The 27,231-nt window shown below is 38.1% G+C and overlaps 2 protein-coding genes across 4 annotated transcripts; one reads left to right on the forward strand and one right to left on the reverse strand.

Annotated features, from left to right (window-relative positions):
• Positions 1–13,964, reverse strand: LOC121317839 (probable methyltransferase PMT26). The gene is made up of 18 exons (XM_041253941.1): positions 13,814–13,964; positions 12,630–12,710; positions 12,120–12,182; positions 11,500–11,574; positions 10,733–10,780; positions 9,909–9,968; positions 8,705–8,776; positions 7,322–7,396; positions 6,610–6,657; positions 5,850–5,888; positions 5,436–5,450; positions 4,358–4,384; positions 3,888–3,905; positions 2,670–2,702; positions 2,309–2,323; positions 589–612; positions 105–119; positions 1–8 (listed from the first exon to the last, which is right to left on the reverse strand). The coding sequence occupies exons 1-18, from the start codon at positions 13,872–13,874 to the stop codon at positions 1–3; spliced, it is 777 nt and encodes a 258-aa protein (XP_041109875.1). The 5' UTR covers positions 13,875–13,964.
• LOC121318577 (uroplakin-3a-like) lies at positions 12,192–25,849 on the forward strand. Of its 3 annotated transcripts, none has more exons than XM_041255405.1 (7): positions 12,192–12,342; positions 19,312–19,479; positions 21,419–21,671; positions 22,513–22,589; positions 23,312–23,444; positions 24,113–24,273; positions 25,491–25,849. In XM_041255405.1, exons 2-6 carry the CDS (start codon positions 19,443–19,445, stop codon positions 24,243–24,245), a joined length of 633 nt encoding a protein of 210 aa, XP_041111339.1. In that variant the 5' UTR covers positions 12,192–12,342; positions 19,312–19,442; the 3' UTR covers positions 24,246–24,273; positions 25,491–25,849. The 3 variants fall into 3 exon arrangements, with proteins under 3 accessions (XP_041111339.1, XP_041111337.1, XP_041111338.1); XM_041255403.1 differs by lacking the exon at positions 12,192–12,342 and adding an exon at positions 13,863–13,951; XM_041255404.1 differs by lacking the exon at positions 12,192–12,342 and adding an exon at positions 13,958–14,041.
• The last annotated feature ends 1,382 nt before the right edge of the window (positions 25,850–27,231 follow it).

The following is a 27,231-nucleotide window of genomic DNA, read 5'->3' on the forward strand; positions in this document are numbered from 1 at the left end:
TCATTTAACTTAATTATATATATATATTATATATATATATATATATATATATATATATATATATATATATATATATATATATATATATATTAAATGTAACTTACCGCAGTGCTTTTTGACTAAGAGAAGAGAAAACAAAGTTAGCTGGTTACTCTGAAGCAATTTGATAGAAACCCTAACCCTAAAGAGAATTACACCACTGTGCCACCTCGTGCCCTTTGAAATTCCTCTCTAGCTCCAAACTGTTACAAGCATATTACAGTAGTATTGCACAACTGTAACAGGCTGTGTTGTGTGATTCCCTGCCATTATGGATTCTGTCCCCTGCTGTTGATGAGATGAGGTTAAAAGCTCTATAACGACAATGCAGACGAGCCCAGCTCTTTTAATGTGTGATTAAGATGGTTCACACCCAGCCTCGGCGTTATGTTAGCTTCAGTGCACAATGCTTCACCAGTGCAATTTATAACACTCTGGGTAATTGGTATTTATCAGATGATTTTATATAATAAAGTCTTGATTAAAGCTGGCATTACTGTATATACAATATCACATCACACCAAACAAAGAAATGAAAAAGACACTTACCTATTAAACAGCGCAAATGCACGTCTGAGGAAAAAAAGAGTATAGACAATTCAAATAAGCTAAAATTGTATATCTGTATGCTTCAGTACAGTGCCTGGGTCATTTGTGTTAGGGTCCCAACTAACGTGCAGCAAAGTTGGTAGAAAACATTTGGGCTCCTAATACCTGCTACACAGGAAGTATTGATGGCAGGTTAAAGGAAGCTTCAACAGGGTTAAAATAAAGGCTGGAAACAAAATCATCTGAAAAAATAAACGACAGTGAGCAGGCAGGATTAAGGTTATGAGGGGCCTACTGCTAATAGGAGGGAATGGCCGAAGTATAGATTACATATTGCAAAAAAAAATTATGAAGTCAAACATATTTATTTATTTACCTATGTAAAATTAACAAATTTATTCGACTCAAATATAAATCACTTACTACACTTACCACACTCATTTCTTCAAAAAACCTAGCTTTAGCTGCGGCAAAGTCATAAATTATGTAATTGTAATTGAAAGACCTGACGATTTCATTCTCAATGCTCAAGAGGGACAAAGCACTGAGATGCTCTTGAGTCATGGCAGATCACAGAACATTTTTGTAAATTGTAAATATCGTAAAATATTAAACTTTACAAGATCTACAACTTTTGTTCATAGCATTTTCCGGCGATTTAGTTGTTAGAAAATCATGTTGATTTTATTTTTTTATATCATTAAAATAAAAACTATTAAATGGTTTATTACAGTAATCGTTAACTTTTAACATAAAGATTCGAAAATCTTAAAATAGACATAATAAAAACATGGACATTGACCTTGCTTTCCAAAGAATCAATTTATCTGGCCACAGGGTTCCAAAATTATGATTAAAATACAGTTAAATAAACTCTTTAGAATGTAAAATGTCTATACAATAAACTATAAATAAATAGCACTATATACAACGAAGCAAGCAAATGCGATCGCTAAAACAAAGGAAATTAAAAAACACAGGCAAACTCAAGTCTGAAACGGCTTGAAAAACGAATCAATGCTGCAGAGACAGAGTGTTCAACTAGTGAAGGCTGAAGACTAAGTGAGTAGTTTGCTAACTGACCACGAGGCTGCTACAATTCGTGTCGCTAATGTCGTCAATTTGTACAAAGCAATAATGAGACAAAAAAAATTCAGATGGCCGCACTACCGTCGCTCAGCTGTTACTTCAATATGGAATCGAGGGCCTACAAAATGTGGGCCTAAGGCTATAGCCTTATTAGCCTATGGGTTAATCCGGCCCTGACCGCAAGAATGTATGTAATAAGAGGTAAGAATAATCTTTAAAGCCTTTATCACTGCCCCTTTAACTACTTTAAGATTTCTTCCAGTTTTTATGACATTTATTGAGTAGCACCCTCAGTCGTGAGAGTTTACCACAGTATTTTTGCAGTCATCCCCTATGCTTTTCCCATGGTTATCCTATTATTTTACCCCAGTTTATCAAGCTTATTAATATGCTTTACCATTTTTTGCTGGACTTTACAATGCTTAACTATGTTTTATAACACTTTGCTACGGTAAACTTTTATAAGGGCAGACACATGAAAAACTAGATCACCATGCCCTAGATCTACAGTATGACATTCAGCATCCACAGATACCCTCCATTTACTCAAATATGTGGGCACACTCACTAACTTGTGCTGAAGAATGTCATCAGAAAGTTTCATGACAAATGACAAGTGTGCAATACTCACGTTTTGAGCAACGAGCTGAAAAAGATAGGGAGGGGAGAAGGGTGAGTTTAGTGACGTCTTATCTTCATACAAGCTGCACTTGGAGGACAGTATACACAGGTGTTAAACTGCGGGCCAGTTTGGTACTCAGTTTTGCTACATATTGGCAGCAATACCCATTCACTGTATACAAATTAACTTTATTGATCAGTTGCTAGTTTAACAAAACAAACTTGACCATACAGGCCAGAACTGATTTCAGGTAACGACATCTTAATTTTACAAGGTTTAGTGGTATTAAATGCTAGAATATTCATATACTTCATTTTAACGGGGTCACTGCGACCAAATATGTGGGGTTCAAAATTGAACCTATACTTACGACTAGGGTGGCGGGTGCAGTGGCGGTAACGATCTAGGGAAGAGACAAAACATTAGTCAGTGTTATAATTCATGTTTATAAAAGGCAGTGTGGCTGGGAAGTGTGGTGTTGTGTTTACAACTGAGGGATTGTGTAGCTTAGTGGTTGCAGCTGAGGAACTGAAAAGCACTGTGGGTCAGAGATTAGAGAAGAGGAACTGGGTGGTTGTGTAGCTTAGAGGTTAGAGCTGAAGGACGCTGGGTTGTACAGCTCAGAGGTTACAGTTGAGAAACAGGGAAGCAGTGTAACTTAGAGATTATAGATGAGTGACAGAGGTTAGAGCTGAGGTTAGAGTCCATCAATCAACGGTACGAAGGTCACTCTTTGAAATGAGGATTAAAGGATGTGTTGCAGTAAGAATACCTCTGTTAAGAAAGGGGAACAAGACTAAAAGGCTAAAATATGCACAAGAACACAGCAATTGAACTATCGAACAACAGTCAAAGGTGCTTTGGACAAATGAGTCAAAGTTTCAGTTATTCAGAGATAATCGAAGACAGTGAGATGATGAAAAACTTATAAAGAGCCTTGCTTATGGCCAACAATTAAGCAAGGAGGAGATTCAATTCAAGTTTGGGGGTGCATCTCCTCAAGTGGTATTGGAAAACTGATGGTATATTGACTGCAGCAAGGTACAAACACATTTTAATCCACCATGCTATCCCCTGACTTATTGGTCCAAACTTCATCTCACAGCAAGATAATGATGCAAAACAGTTGGAATTATTAAAACTTATTTGCAAAAAAAGGGGAAGCTGGAGTCCTTCAATGCATTGAATGGTCCCCTCAAAGCCCAGATCTCAATTGAGATCACTGAATCATTGAAGCTGTATGGGACTATTTGGACAAAGGAAAATTTAAAAAGAACCCCAACAACTTAGATGTTCTCTGGAAAGTCTTGGCAGAAGCGTGGAACACCTTTATTATTTAATTATTTTAAAGTGTCCCTAGAAGAATGTCAGTGGTTTTGAAGGAAAAGGGTGGACATATTCACTATTGGTGTATGTCAAGGTATATTGTGTATAAATTTGGTTATTTGAATAAGATTTTCTTTTTCATGAAGGTGTACTTGCATTGAACACAAAGTTTTCGTTTCCTCATTCATCAATGTAGAAAAATGCAAAATGCATGAGACATTAGCACAGCAGTGTATATTTTAAAATACAATTACATACTTACGATGATAGCAAGAGTGACCTGGGGAAAAATAATTACAGGTAATTTAAAAACAGTAACTTTCTTTTTTTACTATTATATATAATTTCCCTTGCTTTCACAAAACCTCTATGCTATGTGGTGTCAGGTGGGGTCCTAACATGCTGCACTGGAAGTAGACTCACATGTGAGTGTCTATCATCACAGTTATAATGCTGTGGCACTGTTAAAGTCAAAGTAAGTGCATTTTATAAGAGCTATTCTATAAGCTTCCAGGCATAGAAGGAGGTGCCCAGAACTCAATATTGAGTAATCAAACATTCCATAAACTGCTACCATTCAATAAACCCATAACTTACAACACACACAAAACATGGTAGGTGATACATCCCAATACACCACAATATTTGTTGGAGCACAGAGTCTATTAAAATAAACAACAAGACAAATAAAGTAAAATAATAATAATTACCACCTAGATGTGTTCTACTTACTATAGTAGCAGGTGATGGATTTTTTACCTGGAATATATCAAATACAAAAATACCGTAATTTGATTAAAACCAATACACAAACGTTGTTTTTTTATATGGCACGTTAATGTTATAAAGCCAGCAACTAAGACCTTTACATGTCGCTCTAAAGATAGCACGTTCCCTAGGTTTATTATTATTATTATTATTATTATTATTATTATTATTATTATTATTATTATTAGACAACATTTCTCGATAATTTATTCTGTTGGCGAGGTGGCCCTATTTCACTTGATCTTTGGTAATATGTCCACCTTTTATATCTAAGTAATTCGTAGAAGTGCGCTTCAAATGACAGCAACACGGGGTTTACATTTCTACTATAAAACAGCAAAAACGCTAGATGTTAAATTGGCAAAATCAGTTCTGTGTTTGGATGTAACCCACCTAACACAGAACATACTGTTGCGTACACGGAGTGGGTGGCAGGTTACGTAATAAAATATAGCCAGAAGAGTGCTATCCGCTCCTTGCAAAGAAATAGTTTTTTTGCACAGTGGTGTCGGCGCTGTGCTTTAGTGCAAGAGGTCCTGGGTTCGCGCCTGGCCTTCGCCTGTGTGTGGATTGCCTCGCCCTGTGTGATGCGCCCGCCTTGCGGGAACCGAGATCAATTCCAAGCACTTAAAATAGTATGGTTAGGTCTTCTGATTTTCGGATAAAACACCCCTTTCCCGCAAATAAATACAATAACCAATAATAACAATTAAACACACACCATCGTGAGTGGCAGCACATTCGTACGTTTTTATTGGAGTTTTGTAACACGCGTGCAAGATTTAAAAGTGGAAGCCCTGTCTATATAGAACACCTTTGAGTCCAGGGAGTACCTTCATGTTCACTGAATTTAAAAATTGTCCAAATGTAAAGCTGCATATCAAATACATGATCTATTAATAGTCGACCTATTCGACTATTAACTCAACTGTTTGGTTAAATTAGTAGCCGTTCTACCCCCATTACAAACTACCAACATTCAGAGTTTCTACAGTACGGTGCTACAATTTAATCAGGGAATAGAGAATAGAACAATTCTTACCATGTCTGCATCCAACTTGAAAGGGGAAAGAGAGAAACAATTCAGTAAATGCTATTTCTTACACATTTTATCACTGCTCCCATTTTACTTTTGTTGAAGATATTTTGGCTCTTTGTATTTAACAATTGAGTATGCTGCGTCTTCCTGGTACCTATCAGTTTGTAGGTGTCAGATCAGACCATGTAACATACACAAACGTTATCAGGATGCTGCGGTTTATCTATAGCACAGAAAAGTGAATAACTACACGATTCTCAGCACAATGGAAGGGTGTGGGAGCGGGGGAGGCGCATTTTTGTAAATGTTATATATAGTGAGTAGCTTCAGCATACGCTATATTAATACAAATATAATAGTAACTTATGTTTGTTTGTTTTTTAGTGTAGGTGTGTTGGTCTATGCTTCTATACTTACGCCAGCGCTTTCCTTGTAGACCTTTCTTCTCGCTCCCCGCTAACAAGAGAGAGAGAGAGAGAGAGAGAGAGAGAGAGAGAGAGAGAGAGAGAGAGAGAGAGAGAGAGAGAGAGAGAGAGAGAGATGACCTCTTAAAACTACCTGCAAATTATACAACTTCATCCGCCCATTTCTACACCCCTAAACTCCGAATCTGCTACAGCACACAACACCGCACAACACAACATTCCTTCAGGATAATCTACAGAAAAGCTTGTTCTCCAAAATCATTACGATGCATTTCCAGGTATCATGAAATACATGTTTGCCATCACATATATTTCTTTGAACACCTACAGCGTGTTTGCAGTTCTTTCATTAGATACTAACATTTGAATACGTTTCTAGACGCTTTAATTAAAATCGCACTTAGCTCAAAGATATTATTCAAGATATGGGTGGGCATGATTCCATTGTAAAATGGGTGGAGCCCAAACAGAAATGGGCAGGGTCAGCTGAAGGTGGGTGTGGTCACGTGTGAAATGGGCAGCGCAAAGGAATTCGTGTAAAAAGGTACAATTAGTCACGACGATTTCTTTCGATTTCTTAACCCAATTGAGTTTTGGTCCCACCCACTTTAATTGTAACACACTTTCAACTCAGCCACTTTACCACTCCCATTTCGAATCCTAAACCGAGTACAAAGGCGGAAGCTTCATTTTTGCCCCGATGCAAAGGGCTCCAATAAGAGTCAGGTCTCTGCTTGCATCCAGCTACTCACCCAACTCTCTCTTCTCCCCCTGGCTTTCATCAGCATCATCCGCAAAGCCTGTTAAATCACAACAGAACACACAGCTAATGTGAGCGGTGCAGTTTACAACTCTACTGAGCGCTTGCTGTGCCAGCCTGGGCCACTTCAAAGAGTTTAACTCATGAACATTAGAGTTGATTATACTGCAAGTCATGTTCCCAACACAGCCTATTAATAGCAACTACAATAGAATATGCAATATGGATCTATAAAGCGCCTTCCATGAAACACCTCAAAGCATTGTACAGATAACATACTGAAATGCCTTGTCAAACAAATTGCCACATATGCATGGATGCCCACCCTACCTCACACCATTTTGAGCCAAGCTTTCATAGGAATTGCACTCATAAATCTGCCAAAACGTACCATTACCATACTGGTAACATAAATGACCCCTGGGAAAATATAAACAGCTGCTTTTTATCAACTTCACTTAACAGCTGTAGATATTTTGCATATAAAAAAATAGGTTTTCAATCAAATTTCTACTCATTCTTGTGGCTTTTTTAATCTATAAAACTAAAACTGCAGCTTGCATTTAAAATCAAGCCAAGCCAACTTCCCGTTAACAATTTATGATGCCAAATCCGGATTTGTATTTTTTTTTTTAATGAGCATTTAGGATACGCAATCTCACAGCATGCTTGTGCCTGTCTGTGGGCTTGGCTTGGACACTCACCCATTTCACGCTTCTGTTCTAGATCGTCCACCAGTCCGTCCAGTTCACCCGTTTCCCCCAGGAAATCACTTTCATCTGTGGAAAAGAAAACGCTGAATACATGTACGGTTTAAGTGTTTAAATGTTTAAGTGTTAAACAATTACAAAAAATATGCAGGTGTAATGAATCTCCTCCTAGCAGCTGATCAGATAATAATACTGATCAGCATAAGACCTGTACTTACCTCTCGACTACAGAGCTTGCTCTCTGGTTGAATGGCAAGACATTTGTCTGTTTTGCGGTTCGAGTCCAGCCCTTGCCTTACTATTCAATTTACTGGTCTGAGATGCCAATTCATACACAGGCCAAATATAGGTGTAGTAAGTGCACAGTGTATTGTAGGCCAGTTTATTTCGTATTCAATATTTCTTCACAGTCTTTCCATATACAGTGAAATGCTGTAAACAATCTTTAACCACAAATATATGATGCAGTAGGTGATGGAAGGCTTCTCATGGCTTTTCTGATTGGTTACAATCATTCCCACTATAGCAACGTTTAAATGTTTAAATGTGTTCAATTATAAATTATCATCATTTTTTTATTAGTATTTAAATTTAGTGTGCCAATTGTTTTATCCCCGATTTTCTCCCCAGTTTGAAATGTCCAATCATTTTTTCCCTCAACACAGCAATTCCCCACACAGCTCAGGAGCACTGAAGTTTCAGCGAACAACCGTCCTCAAGAGGACAAAGGGCAGCCCTGCAGATGTCTGCTTGGAGCTCACCGAACGCCTGGCCAGTAGGGTTGCCTCCCTAAACCATGGAAGCACCATGGTCAATGTGACACTCTCTTCATACTCCTCAGTGAGGACATGAACCTGTGTTGTATGACTCACCCTGCACACAACCCGGCTGTGCTTTTAACAGGCGAGCCACTTGGAGAACTAATGCTGAAGTTTAAGTGAAAGCTAAAGAGGAAGTGAAAAAAAATCTAACACCCCTAACATGGGACACATTTAGTTCTGTTACCTTGGGGTCGACAGACAGACAGACAACACAAAGATGTGGGACAGCAAATAATAAATGAAAGGATAATTCCAATTTACTTTATTTGAGAAGAGATTGATGAATTGGTGCCTGATTCCTCCGATTTCCCACATGTGTGTGCAAAAATACAGCCTGAGTCATCATGTTTCTTAAAATTAAAGTTGAACTATACACATAACCAAATATAGCGCAGAAGGATATTTTTCTAACAATGCAGCCCAGTAAACAGCTTGCTCTTTAGTTGAATGTTAAGACATTCCTCTTTGAACAGCAAGGTTATCGGTTCGCTTCCAGCCCTTGCCTTTCCATTAATTTCAATGGGCTGAGATGCCTATTCACTACACAGCCACTCACCGATCTCTCTCTTCTGGGATAGGTAGTTCTCGTCAGTCCAATCCAGTGATTCATCCTTAACGTCTTCACCTTCTGTAAGAATGAAGAGAATAGAATCAGTAATAAAACAAATCAATGTAAATCCTCTCTCAAATGTATCGGCTTTCAATCCACTCAGAAGGCTGTTACTGTTTCTTATACTCGATGCAACATACAGTCATCCCCTACTTCTTTGTGAATGAAGCCGGTAGGTTTTTGTCTTTGCAAAAATACAGTTTCCCTGCTCATTATTTGTTTTTGTTTTTTTAATTTCTTGAAGATCATACATTCTCAATATTAATATTAACATTATTTGGGATTGTAAATCCTGTTATCATAAAATAACATCACATGGTACAGTTTCAATAAACAAAGAGCACAAAGGCTCCCATTGATGCACAGCACAGCCTGATTTTGTTCAAGTCAGAGCAGAAGCAGCAATGTGATGGAGTGTCCGCCTGCCCCCTATAATTTCTTATTATCATTTTGTACTGTTTTCATTATGATTCATTATTTGTCATTGCATTATTGTTTGTTTTGGATCAGCAGGGAGTGGGTTAAATTCCTCTCTGCCAAATACATGTGAGAATGTGACTGGAGCCTTAAGTGGCTAACTGTTAATTATTGATTAATTGGGCTCCAGCCACGTACTAGGAGTAATCCATTACTGGGGTGGAGTGGTTTGATTTTGAGAGTGTTTGAAGACTGGAGTAAATGGTTGAGGTGATAGTTTGGGTGCTTTTTGTTTATCCAAAATTGGTGTTTTGTATGGAAACCTTTGTTTTGTGTTTATACCTTTTGTTTGGCCCTTGTGCCTTTTTATTTTGTGTTTTTGTAAATAAAAGTAGTTTGTTTCACTGCATTTTCAGTTTTCCCTCTGCGGCTATCCTGTCACAAGTATACTTTTTTGTTCTACTCTGGGACCTCCAGGGGAGTCGAAAGACAGATAATGACTATAACTAGATGACACCGAGTGCACATGGAGACAAACTTTTCCCTTGATAGTAGAAAAACCTTGACTCTGTCTTGGATTTTGTCCACTTGGAAGACTGCTTTCAAACACTTGACGTGTCTTGGAATCTGAGTAAATGGAGTCACGCCATTGCCAAGGGGACAGTTTTGAGGATTTACATTATTATCAAATGTAATCCAAATGGTAAAGTATTATAATAAGAGCCAAACTCACCCATCTCTCTCTTCTCATTGGTGTCGCTCAGATCCGATGCATCTCGATTGTCATCTCCTTCTGTAGAAATATAAAATCAGTAGAAAATAAAAAAAAACTATTGCAAACTCCCTGCAAAGTGTTAACATTCGTGACAAGAGAAACTGGCTCTGAAGTGAAAAACAAAGTGATCAACTCCAAAACAAAACAGGCACTTGTGCTACATTTGTAATTCTAATTAGAGATGAGAAAACACTGGACTGCAGCCTTGAAAAAGCTCTTTTGGATCTGGCCTCAGGAGGAAGCGGCAATGAAATGGCAGGGGAGCATTTTTGCAAAGGTCATATACAGTGAGTAACTTCAACTTACGTTATATTAATACAAATATAACAGACATTTATCTTTTTTATTTTTTTATATTGAAATATATGTTTGCCATCACATATGTTTCTTTGAACACCTACAGCGTGTTTGTAGTTCTTTCATTAGATACTAACATTTTAATAAGTTTCTTGAAATCGCACTTAACTCAAAGACATTATTTAAGCTGGGGGTTGGCATGATTCCATTGTAAAATGGGTGGAGCCCAAACAGAAATGGGCAAGGTCAGCTGAAGGTGGGTGTGGTCAAGTGTGAAATGGGCAGCACAAAGGAAGTCGTGTAAAAACGTACAATTAGTCAGGATGATTTTCTCGATTTCTTACCCCAATTCATTTTTGGTCCCACCCCCTTTCATTATAACACACTTTCAACTCAACCACTTTACTCCTCTCATTTCGAATCCTAAACCGAGTACAAAGTCGGAAGCTTAATTTCTGCCCCGCTGCTTGCATCCAGCTACTCACCCAACTCTCTCTTCTCCCCCTGGCTTTCATCAGCATCATCCGCAAAGCCTGTTAAATCACAACAGAACACACAGCTAATGTGAGCGGTGCAGTTTACAACTCTACTGAGCGCTTGCTGTGCCAGCCTGGGCCACTTCAAAGAGTTTAACTCATGAATATTAGAGTTGATTATACTGCAAGTCATGTTCCCAACACAGCCTATTAATAGCAACTACAATAGAATATGCAATATGGATCTATAAAGAGCCTTCCATGAAACACCTCAAAGCATTGTACAGATAACATACTGAAATGCCTTGTCAAACCTGTAGGTTTTTAATCTTGATTTAAAAATTGCCACATATGCATGGATGCCCATCCTACCTCACACCGTTTTGAGTCAATCCTTCATAGGAATTGCACTTAAAAATCTGTCAAAAGCGCAATTTTAAATTCTAAATGTAACATTACCATACTGGTAACATAAATGGCCACTGGAAAAATATAAACAGCTGCCTTTTATCAATGTCACTTAGTAACAGCTGTAGATATTCTGCATATAAAAAAAAAAGGTTTTCAATCAAATTTCTATCAATTCTATTGGATTTTTTAAAATCTATAAAACTAAAACCGCAGCTTGGATTGAAAGTAACTCCAGCTAAGCGAACTTCCCATTAACAATTTAGGATGCCAAATCCAGATTTCTTTTTTTTTTCTTAATGAGCCTTTAGGATAAGCAATCTCACAGCATGCTTGTGCCTGTTTGTGGGCTTGGCTTGGACACTCACCCATTTCACGCTTCTGTTCTAGATCGTCCACCAGTCCGTCCAGTTCACCCGTTTCCCCCAGGAAATCACTTTCATCTGTGGAAAAGAAAACGCTGAATACATGTACGGTTTAAGTGTTTAAATGTTTAAGTGTTAAACAATTACAAAAAATATGCAGGTGTAATGAATCTCCTCCTAGCGGGTGATCAGTTCATAATACTGATCAGCATAAGACCCATAGGGTTACCCCCCTAAACCATGGAAGCGCCATAGCCAATGTAACGCTTCCTTCTTAATCTCCAGCAAAGACAGGCTACTTTGCAAAGCCAAGACACAAACCTGTGCTGTATGACTCTACCAGCACACAACCCCACTGTGCTTTTACCAGGTGAGCCACTTGGAGAACTAATGCTCAAGTTTAAGTGAACGTTAAAGAGGAAGTGAAAAACAATTTCGCTAGTAGAAAAACCTTGCTTCTGTCTTAGATTTTATCCACTTGGAAGACTGCTTTCAAACACTTGACGTGTCTTGGAATCTGAGTAAATGGATCCACGCCATTGCCTAGGGTACCGTTTTGAGCATTTACATTATTATCAAATGTAATCCAAATGGTAAAGCATTATAATAAGAGCCAAACCCACCCATCTCTCTCTTCTCATTGGTGTCGCTCAGATCCAGAGATGCATGTTGATTGTCGTCTCCTTCTGCAAAAATATAAAATCAGTAAAAAATAAAAATCTATTGCAAAGCCCCTACAAAGTGCTAACATTTGTGGCAAGAGAAACTGGCTCTGAAGTGAAAAACAAAGCAAACAACTCCAAAACCAAACATGCACTTGTGCTGCATTTGTAATACTAACTAGAGGTAGGAAAACAATTCTTATTATTTTTATTAAGCCTTTATGCCAACAATCTGTTGACCTTCAATGTTTCAGTATATCTTGCGTATTTATAAGTTTACGAGTCATGTTGCAGTTTTCCCATGGTTACACTATGCATTTTCCTTAGTTTACAATGGTTTGCATGTTTTAGTTTTTTTTTTTATATGCTTTGTTATGCATTCACTATACTTTGTTATGCTTTTTCTATAAGAGACTGGAATCATTAAGACATCCAATAGATGTATTTTTGGTAAAGGACCAGCTCAATCACCTTCTTCGCGTTTCTGCTGCCCCCCTGAGGCCAGATCCAAAAGTGCTTTTCCAAGTTCATCATCCAGAGTGAGCTTCACTTCTGCAAGTGAAAGGATGCAAGAAATTTTAAACCTGCAGTGTTTTACAATCAGACAGCAACTCATACTTTCAATGCCAAGCTGGAGGCAAAGCTTAGAAAGTTGAATAACACCATTTAAAAAAAAAAAGTCGAATAACACCGGTTTTCCAAAATGATAACCAATCAACTGTTTCATAATTCAAGCTTTCTACAGCTCTATTAAGCTGTTTGTAACATTAGAAAAATGATTTATTAACTTAACTTCCAAAAACACAGATGCATTAGAAGTATTTGAAGACTTATGAATAATCTACTCATTTTGGTTCTTGCTTTTTAGTTATGGTGTTCTCAATGCATTGATTGTTGAGTAACCTCAAATTCAATTTTTTTGTATTTTTGTATTATTACTGTGTCATTTTCATGATGTTTGCTGTCATTCTGAGTGGTTCTTATTGCAATTATTCAACATGCTTTGTGCTCTTTTTATATGCTTTCACCTGCTCTTCAATTATAATTGTCTGCCGTAGATAGATGTTTATCAGTGTGACTAATAAAGATTGTCTGGTCTGTCTGCTATGTCTTTGTGAAGTTTGAAACACTGGTACATAGCCAAGACATGCGTTTGTTTTTGGTCTTTGCTACTAAATTGTCTCTTGTAATTTGATTAACTTGTTTGTATTGATTGGGCTTATTTGACTGTATTATGTGCCATCTTGTTGACCAGATCTCCCTTGAACAAGAGATTTTAACTCTTTTTTCTGTAGAAGAACCAGCACCATCTAGTGATCGGACACTCTGGAAACAATTTTCCTTTAGGTTTGCTGGCAATACACTGCTCTACAGCAGATGGTGCTGGTGCTTACTAATATAAAGGCATTTTGGGTGATCTAGCCTACATTACATATGTCTATGGCAGCCAAATACAACTGAAGAACTGCTCCTAAACTCCTTGTCCAAGCACCATAGCACAGACTTATCTAAACATTAAAGCAATAGCAACAGTAGTAAAAACCAGAAGTATTGCAAACATCTTAAAAAGAAAAAAAAAAAAAAAAAAAACTTTGAAAATAAAATCTGCAACTACTTACTGTTTGATGTTTCTTAAGCTGTAGACAGTGACTTACCTGCAGCCTGGCTCACCAGCGCCACCACCAGGAAGGAGGTCAGGAGTAGGAAGGTCTTCATGGTGTTCTTCTCAGTCTCTTGCTGTTGGTGCTTGTGCTCAGTCCAGGTCCCCAGGAAGGCTTTATAGTGCCCTACAGGTAGGCAGGGGGGGCCGAGCCCTATCTCCCAGTTCCAAGAACTGCTTTGCAAAACGACACAAGTCACGCCTCCGACTGATAACAACCCAGGTGTGTTGATTTGCTTCTTACTGAAAGGAACCTCTCTTCAACACAATGGTCATAACTCAGGGACTGTGTGTAAAGTGATCATTTGGCACAGTGCTAATAAGATACTAGATATTGTAATATTAGCTTCTAAAGAATTTTTTTTATGAACAATATTCAAATGTGAGACACAGTTACAGTGTAAGATCTCCTTCATAGTTATTGTATCTCGTTATCAATGCTGAAGGTACATTCATTAAAAAGCATGTTTTTAGAGGGCTCCCGAGTGTTGCACCCAGTAAAAGTGCTCCATGTGGAGTGTAGGATGTGCCCTATAGTCTGGGGATCACGGGTTCGAGTCCAGTCTATGTCACAGCAGACATTGATCAGGAGTTCCTAGGGGGTGGCGCACAATTGGCCTAGCACTGCCCGGGTAGGGAAGGCTTAGGTTGGCAGGGGAATCCATGGCTCACTGCGCATCAGCGACCCCTGTGGCCAATAGGGCACCTGTAAATCTGCAGTGGAGCCGCCAGATCTGTGTCGTCCTCCGGCACTATAGGTCTGGTGGCCTTGCTGTGGATCCGGAGTGCGAAAAATGATGGATTGGCAGGAGCACGTTTCGGAGGACGCGCGCTCCAGCCTCCATTCCCTGAGTCAGCGGGGGGGTTGCAAACGGTGAGCTGAGGATACGTATAATAATTGGACACACTAAATTAGGGGGAAAACCGTGGTAAAACATTGGTGACGACTAAATATATATTTAACAAAAGCATGTTTTTAAACTTGCACTATGTTGTTAAGCTTGTTATTATAATAAATTACTTTTTTGTCAGGGTGGAGGGCAGGATTCACTGTTTCTGTGTCAATCAGTTTTGTTCTGATATATTTCCTTTGCCATCTACTGCTTTGGTAACACACCACTGTGATTGTCTCACGAAGCCCCAGACTTCAAATATGTTAAGACCCAGATAAATCCAGGATAATACTGTGTCATTTAAGAGATGTTTAGTGCTAGTCTTGGTCTATCTAATGTTACCTTTGGTTTGATAGTCTAAGATTAGCACAAATCGAAATCAGACGATAATATGGAAATCAACCATTTTTGTTCAATAATAAATATTAGGACCAAATACTTCCAAAATGCATCCCAAAATGAACAATTGCAAGGTGGAGAGCTGCAGTTGAGCTTTCAGGGACAGTCTAAACTCAATGTAGCAAGTAGATTTCATCAGCACTAATTACATCATTGGGAATCAAATCAGTAAAGTTCAGAAGTACTTCAGTGTGAGTGAAACATCATTGAGTCAGTGTAAAACATGCAAAGAAGCAGACTAAAGTGAGTCACTCATCCAAATTAAAGTAAATTATCTCAGACAAACACTGTCTTTATACTGAAACGCTACTGTTTAATTATAAAAGTTTGCCACACTTAATTTGCAAATGATTTAGCAGTTTTCCCATGCATTTCTCATAGTTTAAAATTATTTGCTATGATATTAATGTACTTTGGGCTTTACAATACTTACCTATGCTTTACCATGCTTTCACTGTGCTTTATTACCCTTTGCTATTTTTTTTTACTATGGGGAACTCTTATAAGGGTTAGTTTAATATGGGAACAAAATGGTTTAACACACCACCACAGGAGTTGCTAGTGTACTTCTAAACCATTTTCTACACTTAATTAAATTCCACAGCCTACCCTGTCTGGCATATTGCATTAGTACATATTTTACAATAGCATTATGACATATTAAGCACAAGTGTGTATTTGCTATCCATTTTGAGTTCTGGGGTGCTGAAGGGATGCTATTTCTGGCCTGATGTCTACTTTGGAAGGTCATAACTAGAGGCAGTCGAAATCTGCGGATAACCGAATTCCTCTGAAATCACGGAATTTCTAGGCTCCCACAGAATTGGCAGTCTTCCACAGATTTGATATATTCTATAGTTACATCATCATTATAATTATCATAAACAGACTGCTAAAGCGGCCCAAAATATATCACTTAGGTGTTCGGTTCTGGTTTTGTTAAATTAACAGATGTTTTGTCTCCTTTAAAAAGTAGGAGTTTATTAAAGATTGGAGTTAAGGCTTTTAAAACATGGCTCAATAAGAAGTCTCATGTGAAGTGATGTGATGTTTTTGTTTGACGGTTTCTCAAGATTTTACTGACAAAAATGCTTGCTGCATTAAATTGGACGTACTTAATACATTCATTGTTTGATATGATTATGTTTACTCGATTTACATTTTTATAAGCCATTATTAATTATTAATACAAATACTAAACACATAAGATGTCCACACTTTAAATGTCCAGAGTTTTTGGCATATTTTCCTGCTTATTTGGACTGACTCGACTCATAACTCAGTAAACAGTTACCCTGTGACACTGGCACTGCGTGTGTAGTCTTTGTTGTTACATAGCCTGGAGAAACTACAGAGAAGATGATACAGTTCCTATAGTGGTTCAGGAGTTCTTGCAAGTAAAATATGGCATTTGTATTGGCGTCATTGTACTTTTTTTACGTTTTCCCCCATCACATTAACATCCATGGTCCCCAATAGATATAATATTGACACATTATTAAACAAAGAGCTGTGTGTGCAGCAAGTATCAAGAAATAACTTTATTACTTTGAAAGATCTCTCACACAAGGTCTCTTTTCAGTGCTCATTTTCATCCATCGCTCGTTCATTCAACCTTGACCTTGACACGCTTGAGTGATGATGACTGAAGCATAGGCACTTAATCACCTAATTAGTGAGACAGTTGATTGGATATGGAGTGATTTCAGCTGTTGAATTGCAAGCTTGAATAAAAGCAATAAAGAAAATCACAGAAAAAAAAACAATATGCCACATCTGTCAAGAGAGCAGCGCCTTCATGCAATCGGCATGTTGTAGGGTGGGCTACGGCAGCGTGCTGTGGCTCGCCGTCTTGGGTGCGAGACGGTATAACCAGACACACTCTGTCAATGACAGGCCACGAACTGGGAGACCAAGAGTCACAACACCTGTCAAGATCGACAGATCATTTTGCAGCATCTTCGTGAGTCAATTGTTAATTATTAATCAGCACAATAAAAAGTCACTGCACCTGCTCTAAAACAGAGTTTGTTGGTTTTCGATCACATCTAGTGAATTTTATCCAAATATAAGTGTTAAGTTTATTTTGATGCTCAAATATAAGTGATCTGTTTCTTTTGATGCTCAGTATGTATTCTCACATTTTCCTATGCTTTTTATAAATTGTAATATATATTTCCCTTTCTCCATTTGTTTTTCTCTCCCTTCTACCTTTAAAATATAATTTACTGTTGCTACTTAAATTTCCATATCCCTTAACTTGCTGTTTAATCAGTTTCTTTGCTGTTTATAAGTATTGCATTTTCTGAATATATGTTCCACTGTTTCTTGTCACCACAATTACTACATTACCCACTCCCAAACCTGTAGAAATGATCATGTAATGCTGTAAGTCCTAACTTTAGTCTGTTAATATTAGTTTATTCCTCTGTTTTTCCCTTTCCCACTATTTTTATATTTCCCTATTTTTGAGTGATTTTTCTAATAAAATCTTCCCTTTCGTCTGTTTTCTCATTGCTCTTGCCATACACCCATTATGTTTGCTTTAGCCATAGCATTTACCTTTGCAGGGCTCAAAAGTATTGTAATGTCTATTTGTTTATTTAGAGTTGCTTTTTTGCTTCAAAATCCACACTTTAATTTCCTAAGATAACCCACATGACTTGGAATCCAAGCTGTCAGCATATTTTTGCCATTTTTATAGCTAGAATGTAATTTCTGGATGATTTCATATATAATATCTATCCTATCTCCTATTTTTGATTCTAAAGTCGGTATCAAGCTTAGAAAATTAAAAAATCACAATATCATTTTCTTTAAATTCCTCTATTTTATCTATGGCCATAAGAATTGCCACCAACTCTGCAGTAACTAGTGATACATGATTTGATAGCCCTCCTCTTTTAAATATTTCAAATATTTGTATATATTAAGCATATCCTGTTTTCCTAGATTGAGTGCCTTTTGATCCATCTGTGCATATCGAACATCTCTTCCTTATTTTTAACACTCCTGTCCTTTATCTTTTCTATTCTATTCCTTTCTTGCTCATTATTGTGGTTCACACTTTACAGCTTTTTGGTTTCTCAAACATCCATTTTGGCATCAGTATTGTATCTCTTATTGTCCATTCTTTTTATTTCCTCAATCTTTTGCCCAATTTGTCATATGGAATGCAAATGTTCCACCAGCTTTCTACCATTTTCCCTTTTTATATTCATGACAATTTGTCCCAATATTACCCCTCACCGAATTTTCCTCACTGAAAGATGGAATCTAATTCCAAAACCTTACATTAAGCACTGTTCTCTTTAATCTCAGTGGCATCTCTCCTGTCAGTACTTGCAAAGTCTCAATTGGTAATGATCTCATTGTTCCTGTACACATTCTTAATGCCTGTGTGAATTGCTCCTAAATTCTTTCTAGCATCTTCTTTCCACCACTTGCAGAATTTAAGCTAGTTTTTAAATAGCATACCTATGGCAGGTGTTTCTACGTGTTTTTTTTTTTTTTTTTTTTTTTTAATCCCCTGTTTATTTCAAATGGACAAACAGGGTTGTGGAACACTGCAGCACTGTCACCTGCCAGCTGCTTGCTAACTATTACCTGATTACGCATCAGCTGATCCTAGTTAAGGTTAAGCTCGTCTTGACCGAGCGGCTTTGCGCCTGGGTAATTCCATTCACATTAGTAAAGCAGAGCATGAATGTAACTCCGGGTTTATTTTCCACCGGTAATATCCTACATTTAAAAAAAAAAAAAAAGAAAAGTGTTTTTATACAGTCGTTTGTTTTTAAATGTTTTACATGGTTCCCATTTGTTAGTGTGTGTATGTTTAATGGTTAAAATGAAAAGGTCGTGGGTGTTCACTTTGTGCGTCCTCGTGGAATTATGTTCAGGTAGGTAGGTAGGAAGGAAGGAAGGAAAGCAAGCGGAAACGAAAGCTCCATAAGATTTTTTTTTTTCTCGATATAAACTTTCAATTCTGGTTTAAATTGTGGCTTCCTAAACTGAAACTAAGACTGCGAAGTACCGATAACTGCATATATCGTGTGCGACTCCAACAGGGTAAAATACAGTACAACTACTACGACTAAATTCACCATGGTGACAACCAGTTTAATACGACTGCAATGTGTTGTGTGTGTGTGTGTGTAATATATATATCAATATAATTATATATATATTTTTTTTCTCCTAGTACAAACCCAGACAATTGCTATTAAGCCAGTGGTTGCATCTCCTAAGTTATTTCTGTACAACCCCACGCAGAGCACCGTTTCCCTGGAAAAGCCGTTTTGTGTGTTTGACACGCTGAGCCCGACCAGTACAATGAAAGTAGACGTGTATGTTGTGGTCAGTTCAGCCGGTAAGTAACTTTCACCAGTAAATGCTATGGCTTTTACAATTTATGCAAAAAGCTCCCTTCATTATACAGCATTTGTTTTGCTTAACCTATTTGCTTCTCTACAGTACTATTTTCTCCATTTTTTTACACAGTTAATCCAATAATAAAGGGCTTGAGTGACACCCTTTTCAAACCTGTGTGTTCCCCACTCTTGTTCACTTATTCACGACTTTTTTTTTTTTTTTTTTTTTTTTTTTTTTTTTTTTTAAAGTCGAACAGTTTTCTTTTTAAAATCGACTTTGTTTTATCAGTTTTTACTGGAAACAAACGTAGCGCTGACGTTTTTCATGGAAGTGACAACCTTACTGTTATTTAAATGTATATACTATATGTGGAAGGTGGAATTGTCTTAATTTACCCAGCAGATAGTGGCATTTCACTGTTTTCCCTCATGAGGATTAGTGTACACCACCAAGACCAGATGGGTTTCCCATACCCTAGTCTTGAACTCTTTTAACTAGGGTTACATTCGGTAGCCCGTGATAAGTTCTAATCAGGATCTGTGAAACTGGCCGTTTCAGGGTCCCCTCCCCCCTTTTTAAATGCCTTCTACAAATCAGATAAACAAAACTCAAGTCTTGGAAGTTTTATATAGTTTCATATACGCTGATGTACAGTCCAGGTCAGAATAACTACTATTTTATGTTCTATAGAGAAGAATAATTAAACCACATCTCCAATCATGGTGTGACATCATCTGATAAAAAGAAATGTCAGGTGGCTGTGCTACATCAATACCAGGGTCTCTCACCTATTACTGGGCTAGTTTATTTGCTATGGATATAATGTTTAGTATTGTGACCTTGGTTGGTTGAGGACAGGAGGGGAAGAAAGCAAGCATGTTGTGATTTAAGAGTTGATTTTATGGACAGGGCAAATTGAATTAATTAGCATTTAATTTGCTCGTTGAGCTACTTGTTCACAGATGTATGTGTGGCTGAGTTACTGATGGCTTATGCACAATGCTTAACTTCTTTGGTTATTCTCATTTTTGAAAAGAACAATTGAATCTAGGGAACAGTTGATAAACATTCCTTAAAACAGTCTTGAGCCCTTTGATTTCGAACCCCATTTTAACATTGGCACTTCAGTTAGGACCTTGATTAGCTCTTGGCTGTTTTTGTGCTTGACATTTTTTTTTTCATGGATGCTGCAAAAAATAAACAAATTAAATACATTAATTAAATACAATAATTCAAGGTTCATGCACCTCCTCCCCTCCAATAAAGATGAAACTGAATATACTTGGAAATGACCTTGATGCACAGAGCCAGTATAACTGAGATCATTCCAAACTGCTTCTAAATCCTGGCTCCTGTATCTTCAATTGCTTGGGATCTGAAACTACAGTACACGTGACTGTTTAGAATCGGAGTGAACACACTTGTTTATATGCATTATCCTTTTATTAGAAAAGGAGATGCTCTTATAGCAAGGACTGTAATTAATACAGTACAAGCTGTAGAACAAGATAGTGACTTTTAAATAACTGTGCTGAAATCCACTAGGGGGCAGCGTAGCATAAGCCAGGTCAGATTCTGTCCAGGACTTTGAACTCGGTCATAAGTCTTTTGATGTTTTTTTTTTTTTTGGTCTGGTGGGATAGAGGGAGAGAGATGACATGAGTATGATGTGGACAAATGTGGTTTAAATAAGGTAGTACATGTGAAGGCAGATCTGATTTTGTATGGTAGTTAAGATGTGGGCTGGCAGGTGCTATATACTGAGTTTGCGAGCCTCTCTCTCCCAGTCCACTGTCTCACCCTCTCTCTATTACTGACTCTAGTTTTGGTATCTAAGCTTTCTTTCCATAAGCTTTTTTAGCTTCCTATTTGGCTGTATTACATTGGGTGGAGCTGTAGTCTGTGTCAACGCTATCTGAACCAACTTTGTGTTCCAGCCTCTTCCTCCTTTACCCCTGGAAAGACCTACAGAGAGACAAAGGTGGGTGAGACAGAGCCTTACCAAGCAGTGTCCTTCAGCATCCCCAACTGCTCCTCCCCTCCCAAATTCACAGACCTGCTGATCCTCAGCATGGTGGAGAAAACCTTGAATGATTACCTGGTGCGAATCGGGAGTCACCCCACCTGCGCTGGAGATCCTGGAGCCACAGTGCTCTGCAATGGCCCCCTTGCCATGGGAACGGCTTACAGGTAACACTGGCGTGCTTCCACAATCCCACAGGAGTGATGCAGGCCATCGCAACCCAATTCAGTTTCTTATTCAAACTGAACTGTTTTTTCTCATACAAAACTGTAATTCTCACCTGTGTGCTCTGGCGCAAACTAACCCCTGCTTATTGTGCATTGTTTCATGAATTAAAGCTGACAGCAACCATTGAGACCTCATGCAACCCTGGCTGGGAGACCACGGCAAACACTGCATTTACTGTTCTTCTGCTGTGAAGTTTTGCCTCCTGCCAGACCAGACAGATTGCCCAGGCTGTCCATGTGTTATAGTTCAAATGGACCTGTGGCCCAATTGTACTCTATAGCATTGTACTCTATTTGAAAAATCTGCATGTCCTTGACAAAAGTGTTAAGATGATAAACTTATTGGTTGGCAGTCTTAATGCAAGAGAAGACTGCCTATTAATAAATGTTCTCATATTGTACCATTCATTTTTCATGTTGAGCTACTTTTTCACAGGGCCTGTGTTCCAAGTCACTGAAAGCTTTATTCAACTGTGTAGACCTTGTTTGCAATGCTTGACTTAAGGACTCTACAATTCTTTGAGTCAGAATTTTGAATCCTAAAGGAAATTTGTGGAAAGTTGTAACTGCTGTAACATTGTTACTGGTGTAATACTAGTTTGATCCCTCTTTTTCCTACTTTCGGTACTATTTGGGAAGAGATTCTTGAAGAGCCAGATGGAAATATCATTCCATTCTCCAGTATTTCAAAAGGAAAATAAAATTATTTATATATATATATATATATATATATATATATATATATATATATATATATATATATATATTTTTTTTCTTGCAGGTTTAAGTTTTTGCTGGTGGATGGGACGACAACCAAAGCAGAGACTGCTTGGTCTGAGCCAATTGTAACCAGAAACGGTAATCATGCTTATTTAAGTACTGTATCTGCCAATTCAATAGTGGGTGCTCAAAGACTATGCATACTAAAGTATATTGCTGTACGTACATAGTGCCTTAATTTAAGGCTTCAAGGCACTAGCCAAATCTTTTCTGCTTAAGAATTGCCCTGGGTTGTGTGAGAGACCTGTCTGTTTTGCATTCTCAGAGAATAAGTGGTTGATGCAATCAAGGTTTCCCTGATACTGTGAAGAGAAATAATAATAAAAAACCTAACAAACCCAGCTGTGGATTAAGGGTATGGGTTTATCAACTTTGTAGTGTCTTAAGAGTTTTTCTTTATATAATATGTAACTGGATGTGTGTAACCTAACCTATTAGTGGTGGCTCTAGGAGTGTAACAGTGAATTGTGTATTGATGAAATGTGATGCTTTTTTTTTTTACTTAATGTATCTTATTGTAATAGCGGTGTGTTTCATGTATACAAGAACAAATGCACAACATGGCTCATTACATTTCAAGTGGTTCTTGAAATGAAGAATGTGTGTTTTTGTAATTGGTATGAATTCATGTTATTTGTCTTAAAGTAGTCCACCATTATGATCATTTGATCTTATGCAACAAAGGAGGCCATCGTGTGTATCGTATGGTGACCTGCATATCGCAATACGTATCGTAACACCTCCTAGTCTACTCAGTAATACAATCCTGAGTTGCCCTGATTTGAAGGTGTTCCTTTCAGCCCAGCACCAAGAGGACCTTGACGACTGGATTGGGAAGAGATCTGGGGCTATGGTGGTGATCACCAGCGTGCTGAGCTCGTTAACCTTTATCCTCATCTGCCTGCTCATCGCCATGGGGGTGTATGAACTTGTGTGAGTCCCTCTTCATGCTTGCATTTCAATGTGGTGTTTTTGAAAACCAAGCAACATCTTCTACCTCATTAGCACACTTGATTTTAAACTTGGACACTGGAAGTCTGCTTTATTCTATCGCCACTACACTGTAGAGTCTTTCTAATATTAGGAGCCAGGGACCAGACCATGGGTATCTGTGTCAATTTTAGAGCGTGTATGTGGATATGTGTTAACTGACTAGGCTTTGCTGTATGTGCACCTACAATATGACAGACAGATAAACCAGGATGCTGAACTTTGTGAGGAGTTGGAAACCAATATAATGTTTCTGATTGAATAGGCTGGACTGAAGCAGCCAATGCTGTGAATTCAGAAGACATTGATGGGAACGTAACTGATGTAAAACTTAAATCGCTAGTCAAAACTGATTTATTACCAGATGTGTTTAATATAAAATATCCAAATCGTGATTATGTTGAAAAGTGCAATAGAGCAGAAAGCTAGGGAAAGTAATAATATAGTTTGAAATGCTTATCAATTTCACTTGAACTTGGGTTCATATGGTATGTAGGGAAAATGTCAAACATTTAAATGACTAGATTAAGTGGTGTGTTTTTTTTTTTTTTTTTTGCATGTGTAGTTGCTAGCCAGTAAGTTTTGTTGACTGCTTCCTCTGTGCTCCTTAGGTATCGTGCGACCGGCTCTCAGGACATGACCACCGGAAGGACCCAGACTTTTGAGAGCTCCCACTTGACGGTGAACCAGCATGTCTCTGTAGGGGATGCTGGGGACAGATACTCCAGCAACACCCAGCCCTAGAGAGGGGACAGGCGCTCCCCTGGAGGAGGTACGTTCAGATGTGTCCTGTATTAATAGCTTGGATTCAGTTCACCAAATTGAAACTCGAGTGAAAGAATCCTTTGATCCCATGCAGCATGTCAGGGGGTGGGACTCTTATTGGAAAGCAGTTTCAACTATTCTAGGTTTGAATGCAAGCTTGTTTAGCCACAGTAAGACACAACCACAGATGTTTCTTCTTCAACTTCTAGTAAAATTACGAATGGACAAATTGCTTTGCAGTGGAAAGTCTTATTGGGTGTGTTTTGTTTATGCGTGTGCTCAGTGTCTGTTTCAAAACTCTCAACAGCAGAATTTACCAAACAAAAGAGATCTGTCAGCAGGTGCTCAAATGTGACAGTAAAGCAGTACGTGGGTGTATGGGAACCAGAAGTTTATTGAACATCTTGTGAATTTACTGTATTGATCGAATATACTGCTGCCCTCGGAGGGAACGTGAGGTTTTATGAACCTGCTATATTTTTTTACTGGCTGTTTGCAGAAGGCCTTCAGATTCTATTTTTTTTTTTTTTTTTTTTTTTACCCAACAGTCCTGATTTTGATCAGCTAGTATGAGAGGTATTTTTTTTTTTTTGCTTTTTTGGATGCTTTTATTATACAAAGTGGGTTCTGATCTTCCCATCCAGATTAAAGGCATGAAAGCTGCAGTGCAATTTTGTTTTTGTATCGGCATGTAAATCTAAAGTATTGCTGACATCATGCTGAAATGCATTTAAAACCTTGAAGAGCTTTGCCAAGAACATGTTTTTAGCACATTTCTTGGCATTGGTGTGGGATCTTACGTTTCTACAGCCCACAACACTATTGCCGGGCGTTTTGCCTAAATAATTGGCACTGGCAACTCCTAACTGTATCTTGTCCACTGTCTGACTAAATTGTTTAGCAGATCTCTGGCTGAGTGTAATCTTCAATACACTATAGACAATTCAATTCTACAGATGCAGAACCAATCTCTAAATTGCTTGTGGCACATTAATAGGCTGGACACAATTGCATGTACAGCAGACATATTTTAACCTATCTGTAGTTTTTGGACAACTTTTGTTTCAGCAACTCAAACCTGATGTTTATGATGACAAATGTCACATGACACAATCAAGGTTCAATTTCACTCTCCCGTTGTGTTTTTTGTGGAATTGCCCAGCTTGTATATCCTGCGATTGTTGCCGCTTGCTTCTGATCTTGTATGAATTTGTCTTTTTGCAGTGCATTGTAGCTGAGACAAATTAACTGCATCATTTTCTTCCTTGAAGATCATCAGTTTTGATTGGTGTCTGGGTACGGGACTTGACAACTGCTGCTGAATCATGACTCCCAGAAATTTGCAGCAGTTTATTTAGAGATCTATTTGAAATATTTGTAAATCCTTTAATGAACTTATCCAAGTAATGGATGACACTATTTGGGGGTGGGTGCAGTAATTTATAAAGCTAATTAGGTTGGAAGATTGATTTTAGCACTGTAACTGGTTAACTGATCTTTCACCACTTTGTATGAATTTAATCAGTATTTTTGTATTACATGCACATGTTTTTGTTCATTCTCAGGATCACCTATTGTATAATGTAAACATTCCCTAATAAAATTTTGAATATTTATTTTTGACTTAATGAAATTCTTGTACTTGGCTGCGATGATCTGGCTGCAACTTAGTTGAAAACAAATCCTCTCCCACACAATTTTTAGAATCTCTTATTTTAGAATACCCTGCGTTTGGCATCTAAATAAGAAACTGGGTGACTTTGAAGGCAAATTCAGCATCTTGGGTTATTAAAATATGCATTTTGTTTGGCAGGGTTGGAATTGTTTTGAAGAGGGGATCATGTGTTTTATTGGTCTTCCTCGCTGATATCAACACTTGCAGAATGTCAGATGTACAGTATTAAGGGATGAAGCGGTGCTCAGTTTTTTGATCACTAGCCACCATAAGCAATCCACTGTGGAACCGGGAAATATGTATCTGTTGGTGTGCATAGTTTCATGTTTTTCAATTCCGTAGAAAGTGTGCTGTGTGGAGCTGTAGGAACCAGTAATAGAAAGCAATGGATACCTCTGTGGGTAATTGAAATGTGTTGCAGGTCTGAACAGCCCCTGTGAGGCTCATAGTTTGTTTGCCACAGTTTCTTCCATCAGGAGTATAAAAAACATTTAACTCTGCTTAGTGGTGTTCCCTGAATAAGACAAGCAGAGAAAGTCGACGCTAGGTGCTATATCATTGACAGAAGGAGAACCCTCTTCTAAAAAATAAATACATAGATTATAAAGCAAAGGGAGAACAGTTCCTGCTTTTTATTTCTTTTCTTACTTATCCTCTTTGTGCTCAGTGGCACAAAGCTGCACATGACTTTGCCAGCTTCCTCTGCCTGGGCTTTCTTTGCTGCTGTACCCTATGTGAGCCCGGCAGTCTTCAGTTTTCATGGTCGGTCTCCATTTTGTTCTGGGCCTGCCTTTGGCTTTTTTTTTTTTCCCCCCTTCTCTTCTGGAGTCCATGTCAGTGCTGTTTTTGCTGGTAAGTTGCTGGTTGCTTTCTATTTAGCTAGTAGCTTATTCCTGGTATGTGTTAGCACCATTTAGAGCAGGGCAGTGCCTGGCCAGCAAAATCACAAAGTGGCAGATCATTGGCTGCTGGCTTGCTGTTCTATAAAGGCAACTCGAACAGGAGAGTGGCCCCTGAACTCTCTTATCAAACTGACAGAAACACTATTTGAGTAATGTCTATCAGAACTATAGACCATTGAAAACTGAAGCTACAGTACTTGCTCTTAAATACAGGTGTGGTGTTGGAACAAGTATCCAAGTGGGTTAAAATTGAGAAGTGAGTGTCTATTCTTTGTATGAAATGTTGCATAAGTCCAGTTATGGTTCTGCTTTTGAAATTCTAATAACTTGTCCTTGGACATAATTTAATAATTTTTCAACTTATATTTATGCAGTCTTGGCTCTGTAC

This window comes from Polyodon spathula, chromosome 7 (genome assembly GCF_017654505.1).
Source record: "Polyodon spathula isolate WHYD16114869_AA chromosome 7, ASM1765450v1, whole genome shotgun sequence".
Classification (NCBI taxonomy): domain Eukaryota; kingdom Metazoa; phylum Chordata; class Actinopteri; order Acipenseriformes; family Polyodontidae; genus Polyodon; species Polyodon spathula.